This window comes from Rhopilema esculentum, chromosome 10 (assembly GCF_057945365.1).
Source record: "Rhopilema esculentum isolate cy_ngs chromosome 10, ASM5794536v1, whole genome shotgun sequence".
Classification (NCBI taxonomy): domain Eukaryota; kingdom Metazoa; phylum Cnidaria; class Scyphozoa; order Rhizostomeae; family Rhizostomatidae; genus Rhopilema; species Rhopilema esculentum.
In genome coordinates, this window is record NC_142824.1 from 10,751,494 (window position 1) to 10,776,277 (window position 24,784).

The window sequence follows — 24,784 nt, forward strand, 5'->3', positions numbered from 1 at the left end:
TCAACTATGCAGCTTTGGAGGAGGACATGAACATAAACTTCACGTTCTTCAAGCATGCTAGCGTATTGAAGAGAAGGACGTAAATAGAAGGAGAAATATTGTGCTTCACAACTTATATGTAGCAGACATGGAATCTCATTGAATACTTAGAAAGATGGCAAATACTGGGCTAGGTGCCACGATCACTGCTGATGCAATTAATGACTTTTTTAGCTTGAAGCCAAAAACGTTAGCCAAAAAACCCCCATCATGCAAACAGCTTCCTGACAATAAAGCGATAACTGCCGAGCAGAGAAGAAGCTCTGACTCTAGAGATATGTATAGTTTGATGTCAAAACCCAATGGAAATATTTTTGATCAGTAAGTATGCATTTGTGAGCTCACTGTGGTCTTGCTAAAAGACGTCTTTACTCCTTCACGTTTAGGCTTGGAACCTGAACCACGTCCAAACTCAGTTTTATTTAGAATTGATAATGTTCACGTAGCATCATAACTTGGTGGTAAGTCACTTATGAACCCTAATATACCTACAAATTAAAAGAGAACAGCAGTTCAACAAAAAGCAGACCTGTTAACCTAAAACTTTCGATACCTGGAGATTTCAAATTTTTTGGTAACAAACTCAGGGAGACTTGGCCAAAAACAAGGAGATCCCTAGAATTGTTGAATTTATAAACAACATACCTGTCAAAAAAGTCATGTTGGACAAACAGTGAATGTTATGGAATCTCAATGAATTAGGGATGCAAGCTTTCTAGGCTGGCTTACATGCAAACTGCTGTATTATTTTGTTTTTTTAACAATGCACTTTTTTTAATAAGAATATTGCTTATAAGAATATTCTGGCTCAAAATTATCCATATATTACAAAATGGCAAAGAATATTGCTCAGCCTCAGCTTCCATTTTCCTATCTAATTTTTCAGCAGTTGCCTTTTTTGCAATGTTCATAATTTTTGGTTTTTTGCAAGATTCACAAGCTATAATGATCATTAGCAGAAACATGTAATAAACTCTTTGGACTGAAGTTGCAAAGAAAAATGAATAATTTTCTTACGTTTCAAAGCCTGGTCTACACTATTCTGTGAATGTCATCATATACAGAATTTAGAATGTTGAAAAATTGAGTGCAAATTGACAAAACAAGTGGAAAATAAGCTTGATCTTGTTTTGCAAATTATTTTCTTAATTTTGTGACTGATTTTTTATCTTTTTGTACAACAGAGTAGAAGAGCCACCTGTTGTTGATGAAGTATTTGAAATTGATACTGAAGGCTTAGATGAGCTGGAAGATGCATCTCAAGAAATAAAAGGTCCTGATCATCCTGCTCTTGACGTGTATGACAATTATCAATTTGATCATGAATATGATGAAAATCTTCCAATCACAAAGAACAGAGAGTGGATAATTGGAACCATAGAAATGAATCAAGTCACTATAATTGAAGGTGAATTTGATAAAAGAATTTAGTTCCTTAGTTTAAGACTGTCAACAGACAAGTCCAAGAAAATGAAACAGAATATCAGGAAAAGACTAATTGGAAAATGATATAATTTTATGAATTCATGCCTGATTTAATCAAACACTTTTCACAAACCAAGGCATTGCTGACTGAATATTGTTGTATTTTCAACTTTCAATCAGCACAGAAGAATCAATTCTTAAGTCTTTGATTTGCTAGTATCAGTATCCTTTGAACAAAATATTCATCTTTTTAAGAATAATATTATTTCAGAAATCTGAAAGGTATTTCTAGGTATATCTGAAAGAAGAGGCTTCCCTGCAATGTAAGCGAGCAGAAATTTTTTGCGACTATGCCCTCTTGAAAAGCTTCAAATACATTTCAGAATATTTCTTGCATTTATTTAAATGGTTTTGCTATTTTCATAGCATGCTTTTAACTCCAGTCTTTAAGGCCCCATAGACCTCTTGTTTCTTGGAATTAAGCAATAGCAGGTTTTATCGCACTTTTATTTTCTTCTATTTCTTTTCGTTTATTCTTTTTTTTCTGCACTTTTTTCAAATGGAGGTTGGAACCTCCAGCCCCCCTCTGCTGCAGCCCACAAGATTGAATCTGCTTCATACCAACACATCCCCCATTCCTATCACACAAATTTCATAGATATTATAATTGACAGTTCCATGTTTATGGCAATTTCAAGCATGGTTCCATGGAGGCAGGCTTGGTGTGCACATGTAATACAATAAAATCCTTAAATGATTTGAGCCTATTAATTTTTCAGGTTGATTAAAGTGGTAGAATCAACGTTAGAGAGGACCCTTGTTTTTATAAGTTTTGGAATAATCTGACTCCTCCTCAAGTGGAAATGGCGGTAGTCTGGATCCTCCACTGATAATCTTTTAACATAGACAGTAGATAGTGTGACATAGACAAAACTTGTTGGTTGATGTAGTGGCAGGTTTGTTAGAGTAAGGTCTTATGAAACAAACTCTGGTGTTGTGTTTTTTACATTTAAAACTTTTTACATTTGTTAGCAAGATTGGGTAAGTTTATCTTGATACCCATCAGTAGATGTCTTGAAAAGGACTTTGTTATTTCCTTTGTAGTCTGTAGTCTTTATATGGCTATAGCTTGGTTTTTATATTACAGGTACAACTGGGAGTGGGAAAACTACCCAGGTTCCACAGTTTATACTTGATTATTATCGTGAAAAGAGACAGTATTGTAACATTCTTGTGACACAACCTAGAAGAATTGCTGCTGAAAGCATTGCTAAAAGGGTCAGCGAGGAACGAAACTGGCCAGTAGGGCATTTGGTTGGCTTTCAAGTTGGCAGAAATAGGAATGTATCTGAAGACACAAGAATAACATATATGACAACTGGGGTGCTCCTTCAGAAAATGATATTGAAGAAAAGTATGAATGAATACACTCATGTCATTCTAGATGAGGTAAAGTTTTTAGAACAACAATTTGATAAAGCCAAAGAAATTGTATGTGTTTAAATACTTCTTTCTATGAAGCTTTTTATTTCTTTTTCATGCTTGCATCAAAAGTGGCATTAACAGATAATCCTTTGTGATATTGAAAATTTAGATTGTTGGCAGACACCTGGGGGGGGGGGGGTTGAAAGGGGGTGGTCACCCCCAACATTTTTTAGGACAATGGTCTTTTGTTCTAAGCAATGGACAATGTGATGTCATCTCGTCAAAACAATAGGCTTCCCCCTCCTGATATTTGACAAAGTATCAGCCACTGATTGTTGGATAATAATCTGCAATAATTTAAATTTGTCAAGATTTTGATCGCCTGTCTTGGTTCTGTAACTGGATAAATTGTGATTTTTCTGTCTGTTATTGCTACTACTACTTTGTTATCTCTTTATTATCTATTTCTGACAAAAAATTGAGTAACCACTCTGTGACTGCCTAGTTTTTACCTTTTCCTCCAATAAGCATTTTCAAAATAAAGATAAAGGGTAGCTTAGCATTTGAGGTTTCTCTCAAAAAGTTGCAAAACAACCATGCAACAGCAGCAAACACATAAATTTGACAAGAAGTTTATTGATTCACCAATTTATTCATTTTACTTTGCCCTCTTGAGATTTTTTTTAACTTTCTTATAGGTCCATGAGCGAGATCAAGATATTGATTTGGCCATGCTTGTCGTCAAGAAGTTTTTAAACACCGTTTCCAAACATGTTAAGGTGAATATTTCATTATTTTAGTTAATTATAACTGTGAAAGACCATTGGGTATTGACATGATATAATTAAAGATGGTAGAAGTTTTGATGCTAAATTTTGTCCGTGCCCATCTATTCATTTTATTATTTGAAGTAAGCAGCTTTTTAGAATCAATATCTATTTTTTACATGTGAATTGCATTTGCAGTGTTTCTTTTGCCGACAGGTGATCCTGATGTCTGCCACATTAGATTGCAGCCTCTTTTCTAAGTACTTCTCTGTGATTGTGCGAGGCAAGCTTGAAGAAGCTCCAGTTGTATCAGTTGGAGGCTGGGCTTATGAAGTCAAAGAGTATTACCTTGATAATCTACGGACCCATGGAAAGGTGCCATCTACATTTATTTTTACATTTCATGTGTCATTAAACCAGCCCCTTCCGATATCTTATTTGTGTAGCCTTAATTTGAGTCTGTTTTCCAATTACTTGACCGTGATACAAGACTTTGACGTGATACAAGATGTTTTAAGTTTACTAGTATTTTATGCCGTTTTTTGTATAAAAGAGCAATGCATTTCATTTCGCTAAAACATTTAACCATAGTCAATTTAACACATACAAATTATGCTATTAGTTGTCTTTGCAAATCTGAATATCGCTTTTAAAAATCTGTATACTGTGTAATTTTGTCAGCAAGCAAAGACAGATTTGACTTAATTTTAAATTGGATTCTTGTTTTCTAGATTCCATTTCAAAGCCTATCAGAACCTGAGGTTTCATTTGAATGCTATCAATTAGCAAAAAACCTCATCATGGAATTTGATAAACGTGAAATAAGTCTACAACAGTTAGAGGATGATGCGAAATTTGCAGATAAAAGAGGCAGTGTCCTTGTCTTCTTGCCAGGTACGATTGTCTTTAATTTTTAAAACAACATATTGATAAAAACGGCTGTTTCATAAGTAAATTCTGCTTTTGATAAAGTGTGGATATAAACTTATTTATGAAGATGGCTTAGAAGATTTTTGAAGTACGGGCGAAAATGAAGTGAAAACTAGAGAGGGACGGACAGATGAAAATGTTCTTTTGAAGATCCTGTGTTTGTAAGTGCATGGGGATCTACCATAGAGCAAGAGTTGAGAGTTTAAAGAGTTCAGTGCGGTATCTACAATCCTTGCCAAAAGTCTTGGTACACCAAGCTAAAATTTTGCATAACTTCCGTAGCATCCCCCTCTTCCCCTTGAAACAATGTTGAATAATAACAGTTTTAAAGCTTGAAATTCGTCCAATGTCAGTTTATTAGCTAGGGTAAGTAATAGGCTTTTCAGCCAACATTGTTTTTGGGGGGAGGGGGGATATTTCTGTATCTTACAGCCGGAAACCTTTATTTCTTCAAAATATTTCATTAGTCGCAGGGTGTTCCAAGGACTTTTGTCAAGGATTGTAGTTGCAAACCCAAGGTTGCATATGTCACATACACGCATACATTCCGAGAGGTTCATGCATATGTCAACATGCAATATTTTTCTTCATTTTCTCAAAAACTTTGTTTCTAAAATCTCTCTACCAGAGTTTAATCCTGTTTCGGGAAGAAGTGTTTATTTTCAAATTTTGTCAACTAGCGTTTATAATCATTTATAATGCCAGTTGATATATTAATGCTCTACAAATTCCCCTGAAGCCTTTCGTTTGTTTTTGAGGGGTTTTTATACACACACTAAAGACGTCAAGGGTACAGTTACAACTAGATACCATATTTCGCCTCATATTTCAATATAACAATTTTTTCACTCATTAAAAACTGTCTATTCTTTTTTAGGATACCCTGAAATTGATGCAATGCACAAACATCTTGAAAAAGTTGAAGTGGAAAGAAAGTAAGGATTTGTTCTAATCTCCAATATTTACCTCTGTTCTTACTATCTGTAAACACTTGCATTGTCTAGCAAAGTACTTGGTATTTGAACTGTGTGATCCTTTTTAGGGTCGATATAGGTTTTCACCTATAGCATTTAGGTGAGCTTTCGTTGTCTTGTATTACGATAATGGTGAATCAACATGTTTGCATTAGAAACATCGATACTTGAAAATATGTAATTACAATGCTTGCTGACTGGGATTATTCTTATAATGTATCATCTGCATATGCTGATGCTTGTACATGTAACAAGGATAAGCTTTGTCGACATTCTGTTAAATAGCTCTATTTTTATTGTATTAAACTGTTTCCTTTTAGTTTGCAAGTTCTTATTCTCCATTCGCAAATCACGAGCATTGACCAATCTAGAATTTTCATGAAACCACAGTCAGGAAAAAGAAAAGTACGTTTCAGTATATGTTTTTTAATTTTCGATTAAATACGGATATAAACTTACATATTGAGAAGATCTATGATAAACAGGTGATAATGACAGGAAAATTAGACTGAGGCAGGCGCATAAAAATGTTGATTTTTTTAATCCAGCAATTGAGATACCTTGTTTGAACATTTTGTGGCGTCAGCGGTAAAGCGTTTGTTTAGTTTTTGAGGTAAGATACTGTATTAAGAATTATTCAATATAGCTATTTAGTGTTACAATTATTCAGCATGAAAGTTTTAATATTGAAGCAATTTAATGAAACAGATAAAAGAAGGAAAATCTATAGATAGCACAGCCTGTTTTTAAAGATTTGAGATCTGAATTTAGTTGACAATTAATTTATATATTAATATATATGTTTGTCTAAATAGCCCCAAACCTCAAGATAAAAAGGCTGCATTTTGGTTATTTGTGTCTCAAGAGTTTCTGTGTAAGAAATGTTTACAGGCTTGTTCTTGTGACGTAATATCGATAAAGATTCCATGCTGAAATTTTTTTGGTACTGTTTTTCACAATGTCCCAGTTCACGATAGTTTGTCCAAATAGCCCCAAACCTCAGGATCATAAAGATGCATTTTGATTATCTTTAATTTCAGGTCATTTTATCGACAAATATTGCAGAAAGCTCAATCACAGTTCCAGATATAGAATACGGTAGGTCTTTTAATTAGGCCAACATTTTTACGATCTCATCACCTTCTAGACAAACGCTTACGCTAAAGCTTTTACCACTTATTTTACACGAAGCTATTTCTAAAGGTTACAAATTTGGCCTCATTAGCCGAAGCTATTTTTAAGGGTTACAAGTTTTGCCCCGTTATACGAGGTTTTTTAAAAAATACCAGTTCTGCCCCGTCGGTGGCGGTTTTTTAGATAAATTTTAAAGCCTCTAGGTTTTTTATGTATTTGCTTTGATTAGTTTTTGTAACGAATTTTTATTTGTCCCCAGTTATCGACTTCTGCCTTGTCAAGAATCTGGAAACAGATGTGGATACAAACTACCAAAGCCTGCGGCTTCGCTGGGCTGCAAAATCGTCTTTGAATCAACGGAGAGGTAAAATTAATATCTAGAATACCATTTGTCTATTTTTGTTTATTAAATAAAAAATTTCAAGTTGATTGGGTGATTGGAAAAGGAAAAATGTAAAAATTAAGAATTTAATTCAATTCTGTCCGTTTTGATGGAAGTATACAATCCTTGCCAAAATTGTTGGAACACTTGCGCAAAGCTGAAGCTTTTTTTGAAAAATCCCCCCCCCCCCTACCCCCCATTACAATGTTGTTCACTTGGGCTGTTTTGATCCTGAAGGTAAAAATTTCTTCACTGAAATCTGTATGAAAGTATTGAGAAAATAAATCAACATTGTACGGGGGGAGGGGGTCGAAATTTTTGAAGCGACAGTGATATTTTGGAAAGGTAGTTTTAGACTTGCTTTGTTTATTTGCATGCTGCAATGGGAAGGCGTTCCAGTTATTTTTGGCAAGGATTGTAGTTGCTAAATGAATGCGTCATGAAAATATGTTCTTTGAATTTCTAAATTTGGTCCACAAAAACAGAAATTACGCTATGAAGTTATAGAAAAGAATCTTTTAATGTTGTCAACGTAAAATAACTGTATTTTGTAAGCGAACTGCTGTTAGCTTGATAATTGGAGGACCCGTTGTAAAAAATGTCAAACGATGTCACGTTTTCGGTCCATGTTAAATCATTTTTTCAATGTCGTGTGATAGTTGTTTGAAGGCTTTTTTATCTTTGGTTGTTTGATGGTTGTTCTTATTCAACAGGTCGTGCTGGCAGAGTCGCAAACGGTCTGTGTTTTCGGTTGATCACTCGAGACTTTTTCTCACGTCTACCGGAATTCGGAACTCCAGAGATGCAGGTATTAACCAGGTTATTTATAGTCATAATCTCCATGTCAGATAAAGAATGCCTTCTCATTGACCAAATTTCCTAGGCAAACTACATAGCTAGAATGCCGATTTGGAAAAAATTGATTATTTCTACTAAAAAGTGTAAAAAGTTCTGGCGGTGGCACAACTTGCTTTGTATCAACATTGTTTAGCAAGTGACTATTCCAGCCCCCACATTGAACTAATGGGCCTCCTATTATGCTCAAAATTTATATTTAAGTTGTCTGCATTATTTAAGTTTCAATGGACAGTTTGCCAAAATTTAGTTAAGTATACCATATTTCCCTGTGTACATTATAAAGCACAGACCTATGCTGATAAATCTTAACCGTTGCCTTGCAGAGATGCCCTCTACAACAAGTTGTTTTGCACGTCAAAATGCTGAGCATTGGTGACCCTTGTTCCCTTCTGAAGTTAGCACTGCAGCCCCCAGAAATCAATGACATCAGGAAGACCATTTTATTGTTAAAAGAAGTAAGTAACTTCTTTTTAGCTTTTATGGCCTCTCTATGTCTGTCACTATGGTAGTTACATTCAGTCTTACTGCTTTGGTCTACCTTGAGAGTGGCTATTTGATGGCATTATATATAGAATATTGTAACTTAAACCCACCAAGATCTACAATGGTTTATGAAAGAACTAAGAATGATTTCTTTCCTGACCAAAATTGCAGGGTTTAAACCCCCTACCCCCTCCAGAAAGAATCAAAAATCCTTTATTTCCAATGAACATTCCCTTTTGTTGTTGTTGTTCTCAAACTATGGTACCAGAAAATAACAGAATTTTCTCTGGTCACGATATATAATATCATTTTAGATTAAATTTGCTACCAAAAGCGTGCGCAATGTTGTTTCACAAACACTTATAGAAAGGTTATATAATCTATAGTTTGGCATTATGCTTGGAAGCTTCGTCTCTGGCTTTCAACCTTCTGTCGTAGGAGTGCATTTTCTTTCATTGGCGGTCCTCTAGTACGACAATTTGGTATTTTAAAACATTTGGGACAATAAGAGTTGTTTTATTGACTTTTTGGTTCCAGCATCAATTTCTGTTTTTTGTTCATTTATCATTATCTTGCAGATTGGTGCTTTAACATTGATGCAAAATGACAGAATAAACCCTTTTGATGGAGACTTGACTGTCGTTGGAAAGGTTCTTGGTTCGCTTCCAGTGGATGTTCGAGTAGGAAAGTTGCTTATCCTCGGACATGTATTTGGCTGCCTGGATGAGTGTCTTATTATTGGTATGATGTTTATCTATTCATTACAAAGTTTCTACTCTAGACTATATTTTTCTATTCTCTATTCTCAAGTTTCTCTATTTTTATAATCACCAGAAATAACTGATTTTTCTGATTCCTCGTCTACAGTCCTGTTGACTTTAAAGACAGTTGTTCTCCTTTGGAAGGCTGATTAGACAGACAATTGGACAGTTCATGCCTAAATTTTGTTTGTAGAAGGACATCCTGTCACTCCTTTTCTTGTAATTTTGTTTCGAGTGGCTTTATCTAAAGTAATCAACGCTCTTGAAACTTTCTCCAACTATTGAATTCTCAGAGAATTTCAAATCTAGAGCATATAAGCAGGGGCTGGCACTTGGTTGAATATTTGTGGGCAAGCCTATTAACTTCACATTTTCCCATTGTTTTAGAACTTTTTTTGAGGTTGGGGTGACCTATGTTTTCGCCACTGCATAAGCGAAAAGGGTAATCAGTTTTATCAGTGTGGTCTTGTGTGACGTCAATCCTTCTCATTATACTCTTTGTTTTTTTAAGTTTTATCTGTATAAAGATAAACTAGATTCTAGATTCGACAGAAAGGGCAACCGCTTTTAAACATAGTGTCGCAGTTGATATCGTCTGAAGATTGTTTAAGTGTTTGAAGTCTAGTTTTTGGTATTCTGTTTATATTGTTAGGCATCAATATATGTATGAACGGTGTTTCATTTTAGCTTCTGTTTAGATTTTAACTTTGTTTTTATACGTTTAGCTGCAGCTTTGTCTCTGAAGAGTTGCTTTGCCAGGCCATTCAAGAAAGACTTAGATGCATACAGGTGATTTATCTTATTCTTCCTAACAAAAACCATGGATCAAACAAGCCGTGGATATGTCATTTGCAAAATATGTTTTCTTGATCTACTCACTACTTTCAAAATTTTTTATTCTTACACTGCTCAAAAGCAGTAAAAATTTAATTGGGTAAATGATAAAAGGGCCAGTATGGTAGACTTTTAGACTTGCGGTTAAAAGTCAGCAAAATGTTGAAAATGTAACTTTTGCTCTGATAAATGCTCTCTACCGAAGCAAAATATTAAGCTATCTGTGATTTATTTGTGTTAATGGTCGTAATGGTAGATTGTTCTAGGTGCGTTGCGGTGTTTCTCATTTTCATCAAAAAATGTTTTTGGTTAAAATTCATCTGATAAGCATCTCATTATAGCTAAGCAGTGTTAACAGTGTAGTGTCAAGTGCACGAACAGGTGGTCGAAAAAGTTTCCAGTATTCATCGTTTTATTGATCTTTTACAGCCACAAAATGGAATGGGCCAGATGGTCTTTCAGTGACTGCATCGCTGCGCTGCATTGCTTCCGTGTAAGTAAATCTCTTCCTTTCACATTGTATCCTGTAAAACCCCTTTTTTGTAGTGTTCATGCCCTAAAACGTGTTTGGAATATTTGCATTTTATATGTGGCCTTTTTATGCTCTGAGCATCAGCAAATCTGCATGTTTTCTATGTCAGGTTGTAAACATTAAGGCAATGTCCTTGTATTGTTTTTAGAGAATGTCTGAGCACAAATCTTGAAAGTATCTTATTCATTTTTGGGTTCGTTTCTTTTTCTAGGAGTGGAAATACAAAAAGGAAAGCTCTGGGTTTGGAAGAGAGGTAACCTAGTTTGTATTCGATATTTTTCCCTTATTCTCTGTAACAACACAAACTGCAATAAAATTTCTTTTCACATTAAAATTTCTGTCATAGGAATGTCTTCTTCACCTATGAATTTTCTGTTTACAGTAAACCAATAGCTTCGTCCTTCCTCAAATGCCCTTGTTTGTAGTAGTTGCAGATTTGGGTAGGTACAATTCCTGCCAAAAGTCTTGGAACACTGACGTCAGTTTTAAAGTTCAAAATCAATCATCCCTCTCTCCCCTACAGAACAATGTTTGTTTACTATCAAACGGGTTAGGATTTTAGGAAGCACGTTCCTTTGGTTCCTAAAATAGATATTTCTCTAAATCATCAACATTGTTTTAGGGGGAAGGGGGCGGAAGTAGTAATTTTTTTTCATGAAAGGAATGAAAGATATCTTATGTAGCGTAAATTGCTGGGTGTTCCAAGTACTTTTGGCAGGCTTTGTATGTTAGCACAATAAACAAACTCAGAAAGGCTCTACAGTTTTTCTTTATCTTCATTGTAAAGAAAAATGGTGTAAATTTTTGTTTGTGTTGCTTACTGGAATGAATCTGCTTTGGTTTACGTATTTTACATTTCTGAGTTTCTCTTGAATTCACAAAACATGGCTGCAAGCAGTTTATGTTAATAATTTAAAGCTAAATATTAAAGTAAATAAATCTTAAACCTTTTAAGTGAAATATCAAGCTAAAAAGTGCATTGTTTGTTGCAAAAATGATATCCGAGAGCATTTTACCTTATTTTATATACCTGAGAATGCTTAAAAGGTATTTATTTTGAACAGTAAGACTGAAGTCTTTAGTTTCTGTAGGGCGAAGGAGCTTGGGGAAGGAAGAATTTCGTGGAAGTGAAAATGATGCACGAGGTTTGGTTTTCATTGTTTTAGAGAATTAATTGTTTTTGCTTGTTTTGTTCTTACATCTTGAAATTTGTTTCCTGCGATTTAAACACAGTCTGAATATCAATTTTTCATTTGAATATTCAAGGTCTCATTTGCAGTCCCAGAAAGGGAGAACAAATTTGTTCACCCTCATCTACTACCAGTCAGTACACCCACGATTAGATACAGGCGTCTGGAAACAAGATAGTAGCACGAGCTTTGCGGGGTAATACAGAACCAAAAAGTTTGGTTAAGTTTCAGAGAGCGTTAGAACAACAAAACAACTTAGAAGGCTCACGTTTTTCTCTTTATTCTGATACTTCCTTGTTAGGCCCTCCTGATATTCCGGTGACGTCGATTTATTTTCAGGCTGACCAGCTGGTCAAGGAACTCGAAGGACGATTGCAGCAGAATAATATCAGGCGAAACCATGACAGACAGAGAAATCAAAGGTGACTGTTGCTTATTCGTGGATCTACGACACCGTGGATCTAAGTCTTAAGGAACCTCTCTCGCAAATCTATATCATTGATAATTTCTTTGTATTCCTCCGTTGCTTAAAATCATCTTTTTAGAAACTGATGAAAAACTTTGATAAAAAGGTCCTTCGGTTGCTAGGAACTCCAAATTACTGATTTTCTGGAAAATTTAGAAAGTTCCAGGACTGAATCAAAGCCGTAGACTAACTTACTGTATTGCCAAGAGTTTTTATCGATAGAAAACAAATACAATTCAATGTGCAATATACTTTTAAAATTTTTTTTCCACAGAGCTTCTATGTCGCCAGATGACTTATTGATTCTAAAGGTATTTTTAATGCTTTATAGATTATTTAACAAATATATTGGTAACTCTAAACAATGTTGTCATCCATAAAAAAACTCGTTAAGGCAATCTGTATTTTGATGCTTGTTTTGATAGTTTTATGCCATTCTATCTATTTCCAGTTGTCATTGCAGAAACATTAAGTCTTTGAAATGCAAATTTGATTGAATATGTTTTTGTTTTTGTACACCAAACATTTTTATTTACCAATCGACTGCTTTTTTAGTTTTTCTGTTGTAATACATTTGAAGAAGTTAACCACCATTTCACGCTGAAATATATATATTTATCAGATGGTTATTTGTGGAGCTTTTTATCCATTCTACTTCGTCTCTGGTGAAGTCGACGATGCTGAGTCCATTAAAGTTCTTTCAGGACATGATCCGTTCAGCACTGTCATGGTATGTCTTTGAAACAGGCTTTTCTAAAACACCTTTAATCTCCCTTGATTTTACTAGCATTTGCTAAAATCTAATACTTTCTCAAGTAGAAAAGACTTGACAACAAGTCCAAATGTAAAGTTCACAAAGATTTAACAATTTTGTTTTCTTTGAATCCCAAAGTGATCCTGCACCAAACACGGTTGTGGTAATTGTTTTATGTGCTTCAAAAAAATTAATTTTGTTTTCATAGACACTTTCATTATTAAGGTTTTTACAGTTTTTATAATTGCCTCTTGTAAGTTTTATCTTTTCACATTACAAACTTATGTTTTAAAAGGATCCTTGCTAATAGCAGTAGCGCCTTTGATAAAAAAGTATCCTTTGTGGATATTATGTATTTTAATTATAATTATTGTTTATTATATATAATAAATATTTGCACTTTAAATACAGCAATAACGTTGTCTTTGAATGTACTTAATTTGACCCGTTTCAGAAGAATCTCCAGGTATTTAGTACTTCAACACTCATTATTGTTTGTGACTTATATATTAATTATTAGCGGTTGTGGATAACGATTATGGCATTAAGAAGATTCTGAAGGTTATTTTAAAGTAGACTGCTCGACTTTTTTTATTTCATTAAACAAGTTTCACCATTTTCACAGATCTTTAAAAACTGCTGTTTATTTCCTCAGCTCAATAATGTCCCATCGCCTGGAATTCTTTATAAAGAGAAGATCGCTGCTCTCATGAGGCCTTGTGGCAAAGGGAAATTCCTGCATTTTGAGAACTCAAGGTTGGTTTTCTGTCGTGTTTGCTTTCAGACAATTAAAACTACATAGATACTTTTTATAGGCGAGGAAATGTGCAAAACAGAGGGCCTGAAGATTTTTTCTTATGATTTCGAAAGAAACACAGTGATTGCAAACTAATGATTTTCAAGATAACTTAACGAGCTTACTTGAAGAGCGAAAATTGTAAATTTTGATCTTCAAATGCTATAAACTTGAGATTTTGAGAATATAGAGATGGTTCGTTATCTTTCAACACCATCTTTAAACACAAGAGATATGCAGCAATGTTTAAAATCCAAGGAACACTTAAAATCGAAAGTTATGTTCTGTCTACTCGAAACGAAGCATGTGATCACGTGGTCAGAGACCTTTGATATAGATTTCATCTATGTGATAAAAGGAAAGATCATTAAGTGTTACACACGTAGAATAGACTAATAAGCACTTAAATAGCTGTCAATTAGCTACCTTATGTTTTAAGCATTTTTAATTCCGATTATGGGCGGTTTTTGGCTAATCAGTTTCAATGTATCTTCATCTGCCAGTAAGATATAGAATTTGTAGAAGAAAATTAGATGCCAAAAATTTTGCAATTTGTTTTTCTTTGAATAACTGATTGAATTAATTTGAAGGTGCTACGTCGAGTTTGCCAGATCGCAAATGCAAAGGAACTCGGCTCAGAACCCTGTATTACCTGCTGTTTACCTTGCCATTAAAATGAGGTATGTAAAGTTTTAGTGAGAACGTGTATGCATCAGTTCGAATGCTTGTCTTTAGTTATACCTACGGATACTTGTCTTTTGTCAAATTATAGAAGTAAGTTTAGCCTATAAATTTGTAGAAAAGATGTATCTGATTGCAATTGTAAATTTATAGCTTATCAAGAGATAGCTGAAGTAGGCCCTGCTTTTCCTTGTCTTTTAATGAGATTTAACCAATACTTTTTATCCAGTTTTAACTTTAATTTCTACGAATTCATCGACGGAAGTTTGGAGAGTTGCTTTCTGTCAGGGTAGGACGGGGAACAGAGCTTCTGTGCCAAATTATTCCCTTGATTTGTTCCTAGTTGTTAAAATGAACAGGCACATTGTAGATTATTTAAACGTTGGTATAATTGATAATCAATTAAGGTTTCGTTCTTTCAAGGCAATTGAGAATGGATCTTACTATTTTTATTCGAAAAGACAACCATGAAGATCTTCGGAGGAAACTGGAGTCGCTTCAGATGTCTAATACAGAAAGCAAATCACTGCGTCTCGGCAGGTAGCTCCCACTAATCTTTTTATGTTGCCAGTATGTAGAGATGTATTATGCAAAGTGTTGTTATGTCTCAAATACTCTCAGATCTGTCTCAAATCTCAGATCAATTCCGCTCGCTTACTTGAAACCCAAAAGGTGCCTTGGAGATTTCAAACTTAGAGGCAAAGCTATTGAAAGGCGCGGACAGGATGTTTAGCATTCTAACATTTTAAGGTTGCTGAAGAATGCCCGTATCCCAAGGTATTAGGAATGGACCAAAAGCAGAAAGAACACCCTAGATGGTGATATAAAGGGTAAAAAGTTTTCGTCTGCAAGGGTTTTATGAGTCAGTTTAGATATAGGTTTTATTGACAGATCTCGAGACTGTATACGCTTTGCCTACTACGTCACTATATTCTATCATTCCCTTTCAATTATATTGTTTATCTCTTTTGTCAGCCTAACAACATCCATGGAAGGGAACGATGCGCAAACTGATCGAAAAACGTTTAACAAGGTATTTTGAAAATCTTGATCATTGTTTGCATTGATCATTAATGCAATCTTGGTAATTCTTTTGTTTATTGTTACAATTGTTTTCATAAACCTGATTGTATTTGAAATAATATCGAATTTTTCCAGGTTTCCCTTCCAGCGATGGGCTACACCGAATTGTTTGTCACAGTGGTGAGTAGAAATTTAGGAAAGTAATAGTTAACATAGTGTGATCACCAAGCACATTTTCTATCCACGCTAGCTTTGTTTTCATATTGCAAATAAGGTTCATTTTCTGCCTCTTCGGTTCTTTTTTGTAACGTTTTAAGTTTTTGAAAGCCCGTTTGCCTTTAATCAATCGTTATTCTAATCGAATTATACCATATTTCAAGCTATTTAACTCTCTTCTTTCCTTTAAGGCCCTAGAAGCCGGGCATTTCTGGGCCCATTATGGCAACCAAGAAACATTCCAAAAGCTTGCTGAAATTCAACATGACATCAATGCTATGGGAGGGAGCAACTTAAATGTAAGTAATTAAACTTGCTTTTGATCATATATTTATGTTGGGCACTTAATACTGGTTGTACTTGTTTTCCGGTTTCTGGCAACGACTTCATGTTGTTTGCAAAGAGGCTATATTAAAATCATGGAGACACTAAGCAAAGTGGCCTGCGATTTAAATACACATGGATTTTAAAACGCCACCAATGCTGCACGAGGCTACCCTGATGCTGCAACAAGTTCAAAATATCACCAGCAGGCAAAATAATTTTTCCAGGCGGAAATTCTTGTAGATGAGCTAACTTGTGGAAATGTGAAATACATGCCCTGTTTACCCAAGGATGGAACTGTGTGCAGGCTCAAAGCTAAATACAGGAACAATTTTATCTGTTGTTGGTTTCTCACTTTGATTGGCATAGATTTAACTGAATTGCCTTCCAGTGCTCACCTTTTTTGAATGTTTTTCAGAACATTATTTTCCCAAGTAGCGCTGAAATGTCTTTATCCTTGTCATAGTACGTTGTTTGGCAAGGACCCTTTCTTACCCTAGTCGTTATTCTAAATAATGATTTTCCAAATACAATTTGAATATGTTTATAGAGAACCTATCAACAGGAAATAAGCTTTGGCTCCTCGCGTTGTTAGTACAAGATGGTATGTACTTGAAAACTATAAAGGCGAAAAAGGTTCTTGAATGAGAGGAAAATATTATTACCATAACATTGCTGAAATATTATTATCACAACATCTTTGCTCTTCAAGCTATAAGCCACAGCATCTTTGTTTATAGAGGATTGCAAATGGTGTGAAATTGAGAGCTGGCGAGATAGTTTTAGCCTGGTTTGAGGAAGAGTACTACAGAGCAGAAGTCATAGCTGAAGGACGAGTGTCAAACAAAGATTGTATGGTAAAAGTGAGTGGGTTCCCCTTTGTTTGCCATTGCAAATATTGTTATCTGATTGGCCTATTTCGATCCACAACTGGGTATATATATTTCCTAGCGTAAAGTTCTCGATCTATGTTCTGATATTTTAAACTCTGAAGAGTGTCAGACGAAAAGCTCCAATTTACTAAATGTTTGCTTTTTCAAAGCCAAATATTGTTATGGTTTTGCTTCCGTTTTCTCACTTCGTTTTTCTATATCGATATTGCCCTATGGCCAATAATAAAGTTAGATTTTTTTGTAATAAATGTATAACTACAGTTTATTTCTTATTCAATCTATTTGTTGGATGACTTATACTGATTTATTTAGTTGTTAGTGGTTGATTATATTCTGAACTTCACAGTCTGCTTATCCAGTTTTTATTGTCTATGGCCTTTTTTTCGTTTAGATTTTCTTCCTCGACTACGGCAATGTTGACGTCTTGCCACGTGACCAGCTGCGTCACTGCCCCGAACGTTTTCGTCAGTTGCCCTATCAGGTAATCTTTATTTCGTTTATAACTACAAGTAATTTGTCATGACTGATGTGTTGCCTCATTTTAATTGATTAACGGAGGTGGAACTGTAAATTTGTCTTTTAAAAGTCATGTCTAAGTTTGTATCTGCTGTAGCTTCGATGTCAGTGGCTGTCATCCATTTCGCCATGTTTTTAGTGAACGAAAGCTCACTCAAATCTTTTACCCTAACTAGTGCTAAACCCCGCGCAAGATAGAAATGCGTGGCTCTATAAATTGGTGTATTGCAAGCAACAATATTGCGATATGTTTGCAGTTAACTAGTATACGACCTCGACTGTTTGTTCCAGTGGCATAATTTACCAACATTTTTCATCTCTTTGGTTCTGAATTTTCCGCCAACCTTTATCAAAGATGTTGCCATAGTTTTGCTGCAAGTTTGACTTATATGTCATTTGAAATTCCATTTTTAAAATTTTAGGCCTTCGAATGCTATTTATGTGAAATCCACCCTGTCTACGGCGATTGGACTGATGAGGCTAACATTAGGTTTCGAGAACTTACGCAGGACAAAAAGATGATAGCTAAGGTGAGCTGGATTCCACTTGATCCCATTGGATTCCACTGGATTCCACTGGATTCCACTGGATTAAACTGCATTCAACAGGATTCAACTGGATTCTAGTTTAACCCTCTCTCTGTTTTTATTTGTATGAGCTTATTGCTTGAAAAGCTTACATGCAAAATTATGGGTTTATTGTTTGCAAGTTCGTAAATTGCGATTCTTACAGGCTTCTTGGAGATGTATTCTATATGTAGCACTTAACTGAATTGTTTGTATTTTTTTTTCTGGTGTTAAGAAATTTTTTTATTTGGAATATTTGAAGAAGCTAGTAATTTTTTTTCGTTTTTGCCTGTTTCAGGTTTACTCCGTGGTTGACAACAGCGTTCGTTTGGATCTTTATCTTCCTGACGAGCATGTTTCCGGTAACAGTAACCATGTCAACCAAATTTTGGTAGACGAGGGATTTGCACGAAAGTGCGAAGAGTCTTATTCCTCAAAGGTATTTAACCTTTTCTACATTTTTGTGAACGTAGTGTCCGTAGAGTGATAATATGACAGAGACTCCAATTTGATTTTATCTTGATATCAAGATACAAAACGAGATTATATACAATAGAACTAGAATATACCTGCTTTCAACCTATAGCGAACATAATGCGTATAACATATGAAAAGAGAACACTGGGGTGCTGCGAGCACATTTGATGGCAGTACATTTATAGAGCCAACGGAAATCCCAACAAAACAAACTTGGGACTGTACTGACGTCACAACAACTTGAACTTTTTTTTTCTAATTGTCTGTCATTGCTGCTTTTAGATTGATTCACTAAAACTGTTTCTTGATCTCTATAATTCAAATGCATTTCAGCACCCAGATATTTTGCTACAGACATATTAAGCTATTTTCATCTGATTCTGTTTCAGTTGACCAAGGACAATTCTGTGAGGATGGAGAGGGCAATCAAAGAAAGCAATAGCCTTTTAAGTAAACTTGATAAAAAGCCAGAAGCCCATGAAGTATTAGATTACGATGCAACCAAGGTTAGTAGCTGCATGATCTACGCTGCTTGGCGTGTAATACTAGAGATTCATTTTTTATAACAATTTGCGATCCATCAGCGTCAAAAGCTAAGACGATATTAATGATCTTTACATGTGTAGCTATGCTTCGAAATTGGGCTTTATTAAATTTTTAGACAAAGAAAACTTAATTCAAAGTCTTTTATTGAGTAATAAATATACACGTTGTTTGTGTCCACAGCTATAATTCTTTGAGTGTATATACAGACGATTATTGGATAATTTGTATAACCATGAATATTATAAGAAATTAATATTATTTTGATATTTTTTGTTTTTCAGTGATAGGCTTTTTGGTTTGCAGTCACCATATTTAAATATTCACAAGTTTCCATAATTTTGATCTTGGGAATTACGTTTTTCTTTTTATTGACTCGTTGACATTTTGTTGTTTTAGGTGAAACTGCGTGGACCCTTCAATCCATTTGAGATGAGCTTTTATAGTTTGACAAACAATGGAAGATTTAGGTTTGTGAACATTTTCTGCCTTACGAAATAAATGACTGCTTTGAATTGTATTTAGAATTAGATCATATGGATGTAAGCTTTTGATGTAGGGATGTGCAGTGTACTCTTCCTATTTGCTATTAAGTATATTGCCCAAAACTTTAAGAATTATAATTTGTCTATTATTTGGCTAACTGAACAGTGTATCTTTAATTGGCCCGATTCTCGTTAGCAAGATAATCCAAGCTCTTTTTCCGACGACATTTGATCTTTGTTGCTAGTCTGATTCACTTAAAAACCCCTGTGTTTCAAAATCCCATTTTTAAAATATAGGGCCACGAATATCGAGAAAGACTCAGTAAACAGTGTCTTCATCTGTGAAGAGCCTCAAGATAAACATCCAAGGTTTATGGTTTCGGCGGTCATTGGTGTAAATGCTACTGGAAATACATTGATAGCCAGGTTTGTTAAACAGTATCCCTATTGTTTACAATCTTCCTTTCTTGCTATTGACATGTGTTGGTGGCCAGCTAAAATTTACAACGTTTTGTCATGATAACATCAATTTATTCTAAATTTGTTTATTATAACGTTTTTTTATTTTGCCACCCCCACCCCCAATCTATAGTTCTCGTGAAGTACATTTCTTTATTTTTCGCACAGGGAGACAACTGTGATGCCAAACATTCACGGCATAGCTTCCATTGTACCTGTACTGTTTGCACCATTTGCTGAGTATAGGTACGTTGGATTCTCTTGTTCTTTAAAATCTCTCCACCAATCAGCGTAAATTTGCAATGTATGATGTGATGGCAATGCTGTACCACTTGATATAATGTACCATACATTCACACAAAAAAGCCCACTTGAACTATTTGAGGAGTTTTTCACTAGGTTTTTTTGTGAAAGATATATAAGTGATACCTTTCTATTTGACAAAACGCTCTCACACTAGAGAAGCTAGGAACGTGAAACACGAAGAAGCCATGCCCTCCCTGTTGCTTGCTACCAAAGTCGAGATTGCGCGAAAGGGATTTCACTTCACTAGAGTTCAGTTTCACATCATTTAGGAAAAATCTTTTTTTCTAATTTTTATACATGAAATAGCTTCTTATTAATGGTATATTCTTACCTCTGCTACGATGTATTGTTTCAGGTTAAGTAAAGACAAAAAGAAGATTATTGGGGCCATTTGTGGCCTCGGTTACATGGAATCATCCAACATACCAATCCTCCCTGAGCATGACATGGAGGTTACCTTTGATGTAGAGTTCACTCTTAATGACGTACAGATGGTTTGTACATGTTTTTTCTTCTATTAGTCTTCATTTTCCTGCTAAAGACAGCTGCCACGTTTTTGTCTGTATTGTTTGTTTTTATTCATCTCTGAAATTTCCCACTCACCATCTGATCTAAGATACCTGTTTTTGAAGCAGAATCCTACCTTATTGAACCCCTTTCTCCTACAAAGAAAACAGCTTGTTCCTCCGATTTTGCAGGACCAGTTGCTATGATTAATTTGCTATGACGATGCTAGAGTGGCCTAAGCCATCTCTCAGTCAACAATGTGCCAGGTAATAGGCTAGATACCCCCAGACGCTTATTAATTGGCCAAATGTTGATTGATGGGCGGCTTAAGCCACATCAGGATCTATTTTTATGATTCCCTTCATATCTGGAAACCACTTAAACAGTGATTCGTCAATCAATGCCTCTCTTTCCACTTTAATTTTTCGGCGACTTCCTGCTTCCTTATACTCGCGTCCTTTGAAACAGTTTCTTTCTTTCTTCAGTGCTAAAAAGGAATAATTTATTTTTGTCGGTGGAAATATGCTCTGAAATCACTTCTCATTTGTTTGCTTCTTTCGAGAATGGACACGCATCTTTATTTTACCTCTTAGGTAAATTCCGTCCGCAAGGGAATAAATTATGCCTTTAAAGATGCAGACCAATGGGGAACAAGCGCACTTGAAAGGATTCAAAGATTTTCAAGAAAAAGAATCTTAGAGTATGTAATGAAGTCAGATCCTTAAGCAGGCTTCTCTTATTTTGATAAACATTCAACTAATATTCTAATATTGGCAATAATGTTTCTGCGACTGCTTATATACAAGGAATACGTAGATTGTGCAAAAATGCAAAAATGCAAAATTCGTATCAAAAAATCTAGATCTGAAAAGTTGCTTTTTCCTTTTTCGTAGAAACTGCGTTTTTAGAAAATGCAAATTTGTACTTAATACGGATAGTTGAAATTCTAATAATTTTTAATAGTGCCTGTATCTGAAGTGTTAAGTTCAGACAGCAGTTAGATGGAAATCGTGCATATGTTTATATATTACTATATATTTACTTATATACGTGCATATATACCTTTTAGGTACATATTTATAAATACTTAAAACGTAGCTTGTTTTTCTATCAAAAATCTTGCAACAGGTTGTTTAAGTATCCAGGTTTTAAGGCCTGTCGTTATGTTTCTTTGCCAGTTTGGGCATTTTTTCGTGTGTAGAGACAATGGGTTTGTTGTTTCATGGACTTTAGTGTTTATTTTTTTGTAACAATTCACCTAATATTAAGGGAAGGGGCTATTGTTACACCAGTCCATGAAAAAACACTTTTAACACTTGTTTTTGTCTTTAACGATCCTACATCAGATTGGCTATTACTCCTAGACAACACATTTTCCGCCCCCCCCCTCCCCATCTTCAACCTTACAGCTTGAATCCCTCCTATATGAGAAACTGCAGTCGCATTCTTTTTTACTGCGCTTTGGGTAAATTTTGCGTGTTACATTAATATTACGTTGCATCGACGCATAACTGCATTATTAATGGTTACTACTCATCTTCTTCTGAATCTCTTTATTACCGCCTCATAGTTTGATTGAATTTACATTTTCTATTTTTTTTCCTTTCGATTCTAGGCTTCTGCACCACAAAAGAAACGAAACCAAGCAAACCGACTACACTAGGCCGTATGTTTGGAATCAGGTACGTTTGATTAAGCTGCAAATTGCCATAATTCCTATTGCTTTTTATCGCTACCCCCTTTAATACTAGAGAAGTACACTTGCTGTATAGCATAATGCCGCACAATCCATGCATCACACCCTAGTTGTGGTCCAACATGGATCCTGGGGTGTAATAGCATCCCCCACCTTTCCAATCGCATTCAGGATGCCATCCATGGTTTATAAAGCATACCGCACTTGTCTCTTTAATCGAATGTAGCACTCGTAAAGTGAGGCATTAGCGAGACGGAGGCTCCCATTAGCGAGACCCATGATTGTCAATTATTTTGTGCATCCATAATAGAACTTTAATAAATATGAATGCTCTTTACTTTATTAAAATTGTTATTTGCTTAACGGATTTAGCCAAGCTTTGCTGATAGCAGAGCATGGATGATTTTAACCGGGCAGCTTTTTTCAGATTCCGGAATTGGTCCGTTTGAAACCGGCAGATGAAGATGGTTCAACCGTCCCATTGTACGCCTTGCATTACGGTGTTTTGCTGGACGATCCTGATGAAAACAAAGAGTCAGCATACACAATTAAAGAAAGACAAGTGAGGAATTTGTATGGAATGGCTGGAAGGTATTGAGAACTACCAAGTTCACAACGTAATATTCTATCGACTTGGGTTGTTAAAACATTCTTCAACAATGATATTCAGTCAAAAATGCTCGGTTCATTCACTCGTCTTTTTGGACATTGTTCAGTGAATGTTTGATTTAAGTCGAAAATGTTGTATGAACTAAGTTTGTTCTGTGGCATGTTTAGTTCATATAGTCAGTCTATCGAACAGGCCTAAATTATATGTCAATTATGCGCATGCCCAGCTTAAAGTTTGGCGGTATTTCCTGATTGATAAATTAACAAATGACGTTCAACTTTCTGTTGGATTTCCCAGTGAAATTTTCAATAGAATGTTCAATAAGACGTTCATTAGGCTACTTGATATTGAACATAATGCAAATTGTTCAATGTCAAGCTCAGTGATACTGGAATGTAAATGCTTTCCTATCTGATTTTCAGGTCAACCGACCCTTTCCAAGAACCAGTTGTATGTCCATTATGTAACGTCGAATGCAGGCACCCACGTGCACTCGATCTTCACCTTGAAACTCGCTATCACCTCCAGGAAGAGCAAATCCTGCACTCAAACTCTCAGAGCCGGTTGTCCAGCAGCTCTGCGCTTCGATAACATGCAGTGTAGCCGTTTATTAAGATTTGATACATTTTTCCCTATCTATAAAATAGTTCGTTCACTTTTATAATTCAACCCTACGTTTGTTTATATTCGTTTTGTTTTCTATATAGAGAATTTTTTTGTGTATATACAATCTTTGCAAAAAATTATCAAAGTAGCTCGTATATCATTCAGGTGCTGCCCCAGTGGCCTAACCAAACAACGCTTTTTATTTTTTGGTTTAACGACTTTTTGACACGATATAAATGTGCACCGATACTGTGTTTCTTATCTTACAATCTTTTGTGAAAAAGGATCGTTTTGAAATATAAGATCTCCAACGAAGGTTGCACACAGTTATAGGTATCTTAAGGGTGATTATTTTAAGTTCATTTTTAAGCATAGTCTCTAAAGAATATGTTTTCCTTTTGTAGAATTGATGCTGTTATAGTAAACTATGGATATCAAAATATTTAAATTCACTTCTTTGTTGTTGGAAAATCACTTCAATAACGCCCTAACATTAATGCTAGGCTCTTGTGCTTCTAATGTTGCCTAGTATAATCCATTGGCTGTTTTATTATGTCTAACTAAAGAAATTATATAAGACTTAAATTGTTGAATTTTTTAACATTATCAGTGTTGTGTTTTCAAGTATTATTTTCTTAGTGATATTTAGTTATTCAAAGGCGATAATTTTCATGGCCTTTATTGTACAAAGACTTAACTAGTTTTGTGTTATTTTTTTTTAAATTACTTTTTAGTGAAGTCTGTAGAATCATGCCCTTTGTGTTAAATTTCAGCCAGTCGAATTTCTTTTTGTCATGCTCTTTTTTATAGAGCTGTGAGAATTACGGCATAGCCTAGTCTTACCGTGTTATCTTCGATCTTTCATGTAGAAGACAAAAGTGCAAAGCTTCATGTCAACTTGCTGAGAATAAATCGCAATTGTTACCCAACACAGTATAGCCACCCGAATCAAAACTCTTCTTACGAAAACTATCTTGTTTCCAGTAATATCCACATTATAGGTATGGATTGTGCGTTGTAGATAAGATAGTATGGTTTTCCACTTTGTCAGTAGGTTATAGTGCTCTCACTGCAGAGTTTTATTAAAAATCCCTATTCTACAATCACTAGCAAAACTTTGGGTGAC

The 24,784-nt window shown here is 35.1% G+C and overlaps 1 protein-coding gene across 1 annotated transcript; it reads left to right on the top strand.

Moving 5' to 3' along the window:
- The first annotated feature begins 9 nt into the window (after nt 1–9).
- LOC135687330 (ATP-dependent RNA helicase TDRD9) lies at nt 10–24,430 on the top strand. The gene is made up of 39 exons (XM_089110665.1): nt 10–360; nt 1,224–1,447; nt 2,612–2,913; nt 3,588–3,668; nt 3,873–4,031; nt 4,388–4,550; nt 5,464–5,521; nt 5,881–5,965; nt 6,601–6,658; nt 6,954–7,058; nt 7,790–7,884; nt 8,258–8,389; nt 8,996–9,158; nt 9,904–9,967; nt 10,442–10,505; nt 10,756–10,797; nt 11,636–11,689; nt 12,074–12,156; nt 12,475–12,511; nt 12,823–12,930; nt 13,610–13,710; nt 14,341–14,430; nt 14,855–14,971; nt 15,407–15,464; nt 15,590–15,634; nt 15,862–15,969; nt 16,735–16,857; nt 17,279–17,368; nt 17,826–17,933; nt 18,268–18,408; nt 18,836–18,952; nt 19,389–19,459; nt 19,772–19,900; nt 20,102–20,179; nt 20,595–20,733; nt 21,340–21,446; nt 22,362–22,428; nt 22,870–23,033; nt 23,475–24,430. The coding sequence occupies exons 1-39, from the start codon at nt 155–157 to the stop codon at nt 23,641–23,643; spliced, it is 4,305 nt and encodes a 1,434-aa protein (XP_088966791.1). The 5' UTR covers nt 10–154; the 3' UTR covers nt 23,644–24,430.
- Nucleotides 24,431–24,784: the final 354 nt, after the last annotated feature.

Excerpts from the sequence above, each read along its gene's own strand:
- LOC135687330 (XM_089110665.1), top strand. The coding sequence starts at position 155 with ATGGCAAATACTGGGCTAGGTGCCACGATCACTGCTGATGCAATTAAT. Across the intron at positions 12,512-12,822 it reads ATGACTTATTGATTCTAAAG|ATGGTTATTTGTGGAGCTTT; the intron begins GTATTTTTAATG and ends TATATTTATCAG. Across the intron at positions 12,931-13,609 it reads ATCCGTTCAGCACTGTCATG|CTCAATAATGTCCCATCGCC; the intron begins GTATGTCTTTGA and ends TTATTTCCTCAG.